General features: G+C 39.8%; 1 protein-coding gene across 3 annotated transcripts in view; it reads right to left on the bottom strand.

The window, feature by feature from the left end:
- Nucleotides 1–249: 249 nt before the first annotated feature.
- Nucleotides 250–11,040, bottom strand: part of Gspt1 (G1 to S phase transition 1) — a 40,342-nt gene continuing 29,551 nt past the window's right edge. For all 3 annotated transcript variants that reach the window (XM_048332421.1, XM_048332420.1, XM_048332419.1), the window contains 4 exons: nt 8,692–8,781; nt 8,269–8,437; nt 2,836–4,889; nt 250–2,619 (listed from right to left, as the gene is read on the bottom strand). In XM_048332421.1, coding sequence (XP_048188378.1) covers nt 4,837–4,889; nt 8,269–8,437; nt 8,692–8,781 — 312 coding nt within the window. In that variant the 3' untranslated portion in view covers nt 250–2,619; nt 2,836–4,836. The remainder of the gene's footprint in view (nt 2,620–2,835; nt 4,890–8,268; nt 8,438–8,691; nt 8,782–11,040) is intronic.

Below are 11,040 nucleotides of genomic sequence, written 5' to 3'. Positions count from 1 at the left end.
TAGGGGATGTTTGGAAACAGTAAGTGGCTGGCGCCGAGACCGAGCGGGAGATGAGGCTAGCAAATAGGTTAAGGAACCAGTTTCCAATCAGGCAGGGTGATTTCTCGGTTGGTATTAGGGGCTTGAACTCTGTGCAGTTAATTTTCGTTAATGCTTTACAATGACAGCTTTTTAGTTCTATCCAACAAATCTAGGTGGTTCCAAAAGGATGAGATGTCCACACAAGTGATTATAAACGAGACAAGTCTGTCAAAAGGGAAGATGACAACTTTTATTGTTATTACAAAAGCAATTTAACTTCAGTCATTTGAATAATTAATTGCAAGAGCAGACTAATAAGGGCTTAATCCTCACACAGGCACCAAGTCAGGCACAGAAGGTAGCTACAAATCATAAAGGGCTTCTTTTCTACCTAGCAGAGCACTCTTCCATGCTTTGGAATTAGGTTTAAAAAAACCCAGCGAGCTTAATCTATTTCTCTTTAGTCTCTAAAAATGCCTAGGTATCAAGTGGTTTTCTAGTAAAAATGAGTCAGCAAATCCTGGCCTACTAGAGACCCACCTTTCCTTGAAAACATCAAAGAAACATTATGCCTGTGAGAGCTTAATGTGGAGTCCCTAGGATGCAGACCTCGCAAGCTCTGACCTGGTCCACCTAATGCATGTGGAGGAAATGGAGGCGAAAGCCCTCACCTGAGGATTGTCAGAGTGCCAGCGCCAGCTCCAGCACTCACTTCCGCCACTGCAGGAAAGGAGGTAGCAAGGACTGACATCTGGAGCACTGAGCTAATAATGTGACTGGCAGAGGTGGACCCCAAGGTTTCCATGTTACCATTTACAGGGCACTGTAGCTCTGACAAGGCAGAAAAACAAGGAAATCCTGCTTTCTGCCTAACTGGACCTACTGCCTCTGCTTTCCCCTTTACACAGGGAACTGATTTTAGTTTCTACTCCCACACCTCCAGGCCCTTTAATCCTTAGTAAACAACTCAGCTGGCATAGTACTGTTTCAAGGAAGCATAGGATTAGAGGTATGTGAGAATAGTATTAGTTATTGAAGGGAAGACTTAGTAATAAGTTCAAGGATACTGAAAATCAGGAATATCCTAGAACCTAAACCATCAAGAAACAAATCTGAACTATATTTCGATTCTGGCAGTAAATTGGCTCAAATGCAATCCACTGAATTACTACTAGAAAATAAAAGCATTTCCCAGTCCACTTACTGTGAAACCTAAAAACAATTGCTAAAGTTAAGTCTTCTGAGTTGTGCCTACATAATTACATGTACTTAACAATCTGCTGCCATGGTAACAACTAGGGAAAAAAAACACTAGATAGTATGTGCTGGGATCACTGAAAAATTAGCTGGAGGAGATAAATGCAGTATTTGGAGGCATATAATCACTCCCAAATTCAGATGACTACTATATCTACCTTACACATGTCTGTGAGAGGATTAATTGCACAGTTTATTCTAAGAAGGTAGGCCAACACTGAATATTACATTTAATCATTCTACAATCAGCTATAGTGCTGTAACTGGAATTCACAAATGGTTTAACGGTTGAGAGTTGCCTGACGTTAAGAGCTGTAATAAATACTGTGTATTTTGTCTCTTGACTACCATAAATCCCTACCCAAAGCCTGGAAGCTGTCATCTGTGAAGCAGCAGTCCACAACCTAGTCTGCCAACCAGGAAAGGTGCTAGAGCGCTGCCATGTTAGCAGTCATCCAGTGTTCCTGAAGACCAACTGGGTTTTCTACCCCAGTTTCAGACGGTAGCAGTTTCAGATTGTTTCCCTTCAGCTGCAAAACTCCACCTGCTTGCAAGTATGACTCAAAATATCCGCAGTATTTCCACTGAGAGGATGTGCCAGTAACTTTTCCCCTAAATTCTCAAAGTCCTCCAGTGGAAATTCTTGTAGTTTTCTTAACAGACAAGTTTAAGTTACCTCCTATTACAGGGAATAGCCTTACTTTACAAAGTTTTTTTTTATTTTTACATTCAATTACATGTATTTCAAGATTTTTCAATTCAAAACAAGAAATACACATGGGTTCAGTAATTCATGAATACTACTTGTCACTTAGTTCCATGGCAATATACACTTTTAATCCAACTCTTTTGGTTTGATTTTACATAGATTTTCACTGGATGAATTCTGCAAATTATAAACAAGAAATAGTACATTTTCCCTTCTTCCACAGGTAAGAAATAAGACTTAAATGGCAACTAGTTACATGTTTATTTCAATTATACCTCTTAAAGTTCAGCCTACTAAATTGAAAGCCTTAAATAACCCAGCATCAAAGTTGTATATAAAGACGATTAATGTAAAAAAGATGTGAACTTATGACCCAAACCTATCTATGCTAAAATATTGAGATTTTTAATACCTAACTCTGTAGTAGGTCTCCCTGTCAATCAGTTTCCATATGCAGTGACAGCACAGGACTATGTATTGCTCTTAAGAAATCCAACATCTACACACTGCAGGTCTGTGTCAGACACTGTTTCCTTACTTGTGACTAAGCAGTATAATCAAGAGTATGTAAGAGTTTAATATGCATCATCGTCAAGTGGGAACATTACTGGAAGAATTTCAAAGCGCATCAACTGGAGCTGGGGATATGGCCTAGTGGCAAGAGTGCCTGCCTTGCATACATGAGACCCTGGGTTCGATTCCCCAGCACCACATATACAGGAAACGGCCAGAAGTGGCGCTGTGGCTCAAGTGGCAGAGTGCTAGCCTTGAGCAAAAAGAAGCCAGGGACAGTGCTCAGGCCCTGAGTCCAAGAACCAGGACTGGCAAAAAAAAAAAAGCGCATCAACTGTACAGTATGGATTAATCTTGCAAATGTGCTAAGGATCCAATGAAAACTATAGTTAATATTTTGTACTTTTATTACATTATTTTGTAGAGGTAGGCGCTTCACAGTTTCTATCCAAATCATTTTACTTGAGAATCTTGGCAACATGCACGTAATATTTTGTTTTAAAAGCAAATAAATGGTTTCGGAAACATGTTCAGTTTAAGAAGGGAAATTTTTGGGGGAATAATTTCAGTGACAAGCTTTTGAAGAATAAGATCAAAGCAATTGCTAGTTTTTCTTATTAATGAGGACATATTGAAAAAGAAACCTTTTCCTAATTCATTCTTCCATACTTCCCCGAAAAAACGAAAGCCCAGAAACTTGTAGACATAGTGAAATGTAGATTTCATGCAACTTAGTAGCCACAAGTGCAGTCCATAAAACACTTAAGACTCATTTGTCTCAAACAAAAATCTCATAGTTCAGAAACCACCATTAAAAATTAAGCTTTACGTTTGGTGACTGTAAATACAGGAACACAGTGGGCTAGGCTTTCTTTTCTGAGGAGCAATATTATAAGGGAATGGACATGTTAAACATACAATTAACAAAACATTTTATTTTGAAACAAATCACAATGTAAAAGTGGCCAAGTCTTTGATAAATGGTAATACCCATTCAAAGTGGAGACCACTGATAAACCCAGATGTGCCCTTTTCATTTCCCACTTAATATTAGGAACATTTCCATCATGACAGTTATAGCAGAAAGTCAGCTTTTAACTGAAATCTACCACAGTGCTGCAGTGTGGTTCATCAAGACCATGGTTTGTAAATTCCAGCTTTGTATTTAAAGAAAACTCAACATCAGATAATTGAGATAAAACTTATGCTGTGCTTGACTCTATCACTGTTAATTTTAGCCTGTACAGTTTCTGGTGATTCTAAATATGATCATTTAGTCACTCGGTTGAGAATTAGCTTTAATCAGCAAGGATCCTCCAACCTTTAAAGTTACTGATATAAAGAATAGACTGTGTAACTTGTAGAAGTGGCACTTGTAATTGATACGGTTTTCATACTAGATGCATGCAGTGCTTAAAATACTAAAAGGCATTTTTGCCAGGTCTGAACATGCTTTCTTTATTGTGAATTCCATTAATGTAAACCAGTTAATGGAATTTTCGGTAGGGGTACAATTGTAAGCTTTACTTATAAAAACAACAGTTTGCTATTTTTTTCATTTTAAAACACCTTACTGTGTTGGTGAAATCATATTAAAATATAAATTGGCAGAAAATAACCAAAGACCTAGCTACTAAAGCAGCATCACAGTTGCATAAAGGTGTTTCTCTGTATGTCCTGTAGGTACCAGTACCCATCATCAAAAGGCATCATACGAATGCTTTCCGATTATACAAACTTTAACATTGTTGTACATGTCTCATTTAAAGTAGTGGGCAGGGAGTTTAGAAAAATCCAAGTAATAAAATGTATTCAATTACTTGGGAGTTAAAAAGCTAATGCAACAATGTTACATCGAGATAAAAAACATTATTCAAAAGCAATTCAAATACCGAAAAGGGTTTCAAATTGAATATTTTATTAACATGGTAGTTGTCTTTTTAACATGTGCACACACACTCGCACACTCAGAATGATCTGCCTGGGGAAAAAGACTAATTATGCCTAGGGAGAAAATTAAAAATAAGAAATAAAAAAATTCCTGTAGGTTTTCATTATTGTAGGCAATTATGTCCACATCACTTATAAAGCTATTGCCAAATCTGTCCAAGGAAGCAGTTTGAAAGGGCTGGGGGAATCTGGAAAAACTCAACAGTGGCATAGCAGAGCTCTCAATATGAGAAAGCTGACATAATGTGGACTTTTGCTATGAATTTTTTCTTTGCAAAATATGGGGAAAGGTTTATTAATGGGCAGAAAGTAAGAGAAGGCGGTGTGAAGTAGGCTTTTGCAGTCAATTTTCCTCACAGTATTGTGCAGGGTCATCAAGAAAATGCTTAGTCTTTCTCTGGAACCAGTTTCAGAACTTTTCCGATTGCAATGGTCTTACCTAGAAATGAAGTTAAAAACAAAACAAACAATACAAAAAATACCTTTCAGTAGTTAACATCAAATCTATGAAACAAATTAGAGCTTATTTTAATAAAAACGTGGAAGGCAAAGGAGTGAACTTATTCAAAGACATGCATATATAGCTAAAGGAATTATCACTATTTATTTATTTATTTATTTATTTATTTATTTATTTATTTATTTATTTATTTATTTATTTATTTATTTATTTATTTATTTATTTATTTATTTATTTATTTATTTATTTATTTATTTATTTATTTATTTATTTATTGGCTGGCTGGCCAGTCCTGGGCCTTGGACTCAGGGCCTGAGCACTGTCCCTGGCTTCTTTTTGCTCAAGGCTAGCATTCTGCCACTTGAGCCACAGCGCCACTTCTGGCCGTTTTCTGTATATATGGTGCTGGGGAATCGAACCCAGGGCCTCATGTATACAAGGCAAGCACTCTTGCCACTAGGCCATATCTCCAGCCCCAGTAAACCCATTATTAATGCTAATAAATATATGCTAATAAAAAAGTAATAGCTAGGAGACTGGGAATATGGCCTAGTGGTAGAGTGCTTGCCTCGTTTATATGAAGCCCTAGGTTCGATTCCGCAGCACCACAAATATAGAAAAAGCCAGAACTGGCACTGTGGCTCAAGTGGTAGAGTGCTAGCCTTGAGCAAAAAGAAGCCAGGGACAGTACTCAGGCTCTGAGTACAAGCCCCAGGACTACAAAAAAAAAAAAAAAAAAATAGCTGGGCACCAGTAGCCCACACCTATACTACTAGCTACTTAGGAGGCTGAAATTTGAAAATTGTGGTTTGAAGCCAGCAGGGGCAGGAAAATCTGTGAGATTCATGTCTCTCAGAGCAATAAAGCTCAAGAACAGTACCCAGAACCTGGTTTAAGCCTCTGGACCAGCACAAACAAAAAAAGTCATGGTTTATGTTTAAGTTGTCTTTAGAAAGTGAGTTTTTGTTTTGTTGTTTTTTACAGTAATAGGGTTTGAACTCAGGGCCTGAGAGCTGACCCTGAGCTCTCTCTGCTTAAGACTAGCACTCTACCACTTGGAGCCACAACACCACTTTTTTGCTGGTTAACTGGAGATGAGAATCTCATGGATTTTCCTTCCCAGACTGGCTTTGAAATGCAATCCTCAGCTCTCAACATCCTGAGCAGCTAGGATTACAGGCATTAGTTATCAGCACCTGGCTAGAAAGTGGGTCATAAATATTAGGGGGAAAAGCATACAAAAGAGGTATTACATGCATGAAAAATTAATGTAGCAAATTCGAATTCTACTCAACAGTAAAAATGAATTATAAGCAACAACATGGTTGAACCCAAAACCACAAGAGGGGCTGGGAATATGGCCTAGTGGCAAGAATGCTTGCCTCATATACATGAAGCCCTGGGTTCGATTCCCCAGCACCACATATATAAAAAACGGCCAGAAGTGGCACTGTGACTCAAGTGGCAGAGTGCTAGCCTTAAGCATAAAGAAGCCAGGGACAGTGCTCAGGCCCTGAGTCCAAGGCCCAGGACTGGCCAAAAGAAACAAACCAAAACCACAAGAAATGATCACAAAAGGCAAAGAAAAAAGTGAATTAGTAGATGCCCAGTGTTGGGCGAGTGTGAGAACTAGGATGACACTGATCTGATAAGAGCTTCTTTTTAGATGTCCTCTATTTTCAAATGAGAATGTGGTGCTTGTATAACTAAACATGCCACACACACCTCATTCAACTGTATGCTTGGGGGCTGGGAATATGGCCTAGTGGTAAAGTGCTCGCCTCGTATACGTGAAGCCCTGGATTTGATTCCACAGCACCACATATATAGAAAAAGCCAGAAGTGGCGTTGTGGCTCAAGTGGGAGAGTGCTAGCCTTGAGAAAAAAGAAGCCAGGGACAGTGCTCAGGCCTTGAGTTCAAGCCCCAGGACTGGTTAAAAAAAAAAAAAACAAAAACCCACAATCAATTATATGCTTGGAACAAGACAACTTAATGTTGTGTAAACTACATCTATGAAAGATAATGTCTTTAAGCAACTATCCAGTTTGCATCCACTGAACACATCCATCTAGTTATATTTATGGAATAGGGGAGACAACCCAAACCTAATAGCCAAGTTATTTTTTTAAAACAAAGTAAAAAAAAAAAATTGGAGGGGGGTGGGGGAGGAAGGTCCTGGGGCTTGAACTCAGGGCATAGGTACTACATCCCTGAGCTGCTTCTACTCAAGTCTAGCCTAGCACTCTACCACTTGAACCACAGCACCACTTCTGGCCTTTTCTGTGGAGTTTTAGATAGTCTCATAGACTTTCCTGTTTAGGTTGTCTTCAAACTGCAATTCTTAGCCTCCTAAGTAGCCAGGATTATAGGGTATCATGGGGGACAGGGAATATGGCCTAGTGGCAAGAGTGCTTGCCTCATATATATGAAGCCCTAGGTTCGATTCCTCAGCACCACATATATAGAAAAGGCCAGAAGTGGTGCTGTGACTCAAGTTGGCAGAGTGCTAGCCATGAGCAAGGGACAGTGTGCTCAGGCCCTGAGTTCAAGCCCCAGGACTAGGGGGAAAAAAAAAAAAACACCAAAAGGAAACACCAAACTTCTCTTCAGGTTATATGCATAAGAAGTGCTCTGGCCCTGGGTTCAGGCCCATTTAAAAAAAAAAAAAGTATGTAAAACTATTTTTTTTTTCTCTTGAACTCAAGGAGTTTAAATTCAAGAGCTTAAGCCCTTGCTTGGCTTAACTGTTCGTGGCTGCCACCCTACCAGTTGAAACACAAGCTCCAGTTCATTTCTTCTGTCTGATTTTGTCAGGCTGACTAGTACTTAGTTGCCATTCTATACAGTTTCAATGAATCCAAAGTAAAATGATCATTCCTCTAGTTTTCTCTAAGGTTTAGGGGCTGTGTTCATCACCATGGCTTAGCATAGTTCTTGATGCTTTGTGAAAGCCCTAAATGGGCTACATTCACACTGGATTCTCATGTGAGTTCACTATTCTATATTGTCACTATACCATAAACTTTCTAGTCTTATGATAGTTATCTACGTTCAAAGTATTAACCTACAAAAATGTTTCACCTTTTTTCATATCAAATAATTTCATGTCCAGGCCTAAGAGGAAAATTACAGCTTTTAAAAAAGTCACCAGACAGAGGCAAAAATGGATGCCCCTGAAGGACCACTCTGAAAGAACATCTGTGCATCCTCCACACCTTGCTCACTGTTTTCTGTTCAATAATTTCATTCTTAAAGCTTTTGTTATGTGACTTATAGAACATAAATCTGCAATGTGGGCTCTACACAGATGATGATTACTAAAGGCAATTTCCTAGATATCAGTCTGAAAGCTCTTACCCTCATCTCGCAAGGTGAAACGGCCCATCTGAGGGAAGTCTTTAAAGGTCTCAAGACAGATGGTTCCTGCTGTCCTTAAACGAGCAATGCATACTTGATCTTGTTTCACAAAACGAGGTCGAGTCTTACTTTTTTCTCCTGATTTTTTGTCTACCAAGCAGATTAAGGCCTAGGCAAGAAAAAAAGGTTGAGGAGGTTGAAAAAGGTTGAGAAAGTTCCAAATACAAGCAACTTGTAAGAATAAGATGAAATCTGGTCATGAAGGCACATAATTATAATCCCAGTGGGTAGAGGGAGTCAGAAGGATCATGAATTCAAGGCCACTTTGGGACACAAAGGAAGACCATCTCAAACAAACAAAATCACTATTGCAGAGAAATTATTTTCAAGATAAAATAAGTCTTTCATTAAAAACAAACTCACAGTTATTTCGACTTCCTCAATACAGGTGTGAATGTGCAGCACCGCGTTATACCCTGGGCAGATGATGGACTTGTGCTCTATAATCACTATCTGTCAACAGACAACAAAATTTATTCCTAAGGTAAGCAAGGTGGCAGAGAACATCACAAGAAAGAATTTGCAGCATAGTCTTTTCAATATGTGATAGCCTCCCGAACCTGTACTTGAGAGGCTGAGACCTGAGGATCTCAGTTCAAAGCCAGCCTGTACAGAGAAGTCTGTTCAACTCTTACCTCAAATGAATCACCAAAAAAGCCAAAAATGGATTTGGGGCTCAAATGGTAGAGCAATGGCCTTGAGTACAAAAGGGCCAGTGTGCCTAGACCTTAATTCAAGCTCCAGAATTGGCTCACATACACACACCCCACCCTAAGTTTCTTTTTTGTTTTTGCTAGTCCTGGGTTTGAATTCCGGGCCTGGGTACTACTGTCCCTGGCCTCTGGTGTGCTCAATGTGAGTGCTCTACCACTTGACCCAAAGCACCACTTCTGGCCTTTTCTGGGTAGTTTATGAGATAAGAGTCTCCATGACTTTCCTGGGCTTTGAACCATGGTCCTCAGATCTCAGCTTCCTGATTATGTAGGATTACAGGTGTGAGCCACCAGCGCCCAGCAGATAACCCAAGTATTTTGTTCATAGAATAAATTAGGCTGCCTCACTTCAAAGCAGACTATCAAGACCCTCCTCTATCAAAATGAGCAGTGCTTGGTCACCACAAAGGCACAGCAGGCAGCTTTTATTCCCTAGAAAACAAAGCTCATCCTGACATCCACAAGCTAGCCCCATGGGCTTCCACCACAGTTCTACCTACTTCTCAGCAAATGTAAACCTATCATGTGACCTAAAATCTAACATTGGTCATCATACTTTAGAATAATACATACCAAGTTCTATGAACACTGCCATTTACTCTTTAATAACAAGTGTGCATATGATCCCTTTTGTGACAGCAGGTAACTATCTGCTGTCAATGAGCAGACAAATCTGACTCCCAAGGTAACCATGCCTTAGAGTGAAAGACATTTTCAGCAGGGTGGTACTATTAAGAAATAGCTCCCAGGGGCTGGGAATGTGGCTTAGGGGTAGAATGCTAGCCTTGAGCAAAAACAAGCCAGGGACAGAGCTCAGGCGCTGAGTCCCAAGCCCCAGGACTGCCCCTGCTCCCCCCCAAAAAATTGCCGGGACCCAGAAGATGAATACTGGGAGGACCAGTTTTAGACCAGTGCAGGCAAAAAGTTTGAGATCACCATGTCAACCAGTAAAAAAAAAAAAGAGCTGGACACAGTGGCATGTATCTGTTATCCCAGGGAAAGTATATTTGGAAAGTAAAAATAGAAGGCTGAGATCCAGGTGGGCCTAGGAATAAATGTAAGATCCTATTGAAAAAAACAAAAACAAAAACACAAAGGAGTTGTGTGACTATGAGTCAGTGGCAGAGAGTCTCCAGTTCAAGCACCAAAGAACCCCCCCCCCCTCACATCCTGTTATCTCACCTACTTTGGAGAAAATAGCAGAGGGGCTGGGAATGTGGCTTAGTATAGAGTGCTTGACTAGCATGCATGAAGCCCTGGGATTGATTCCTCAGTACCACATACACAGAAAAAACTAGAAATGGTGGGCTGTGGCTCAAGTGGTAGAGTGCTAGCTTTGAGCACAGAGAGGCTCTGGGACAAAGCCCAAGCCCTGAGTTAAGGCCCAGGACTGGGGGGAGGGGGAGAGAAAAAATAATTGAGGGCGGGGAGTAGCAGAGGATTACGGTCCAAGTTTAAGATCAAACAGGCGTAAAAAGTTAGAAAAGACCATCTCAACCAATGTTGTGTCAGCTGAGGAAGCATAACATTTGGGCAGTGGCACAAGCTAGACATGCTCATTATTACTGCAGGAAATGACCTAAAACCTAGGCAGGTTTGAGCATAAAGCGAGATCCTATCTTGAAGATAACATGCGAAAATGGGCTGGAGAAGAGAGCAAGGGAAGGGGTGACATTGTCAAAAAAGAAATGTACTTTATACCTGACTTAGTAACTGTAGCCCCTCTGTACATCACCTAAATAATTTTTTTAAAAATTTAAAGAAAACATGTGCTGAAGGTATAGTTCAAGTGACAGAATACCTGCTAGCAAGTGTAAGCCCTGAGTTCAATTGCAGTACTGCCAAAAAACAAAATTAAAAAAAAAGAAACAAATGCTACATCACACCACCATCTAGCATCTGGCTTTTATGAAGTGGTTATCAAATATTCTAACTTGTGTCAAGAGGTCAAAAAACAAAGTAGGCAAAACCATTCCATTCTGAAGAGATACACACCATA

Source organism: Perognathus longimembris, chromosome 23 (assembly GCF_023159225.1).
Source record: "Perognathus longimembris pacificus isolate PPM17 chromosome 23, ASM2315922v1, whole genome shotgun sequence".
Taxonomy (NCBI): Eukaryota; Metazoa; Chordata; class Mammalia; order Rodentia; family Heteromyidae; genus Perognathus; species Perognathus longimembris.
The sequence above is the reverse complement of the archived record's forward strand: the minus strand, read 5'-3'. Positions and strand labels throughout refer to the sequence as shown.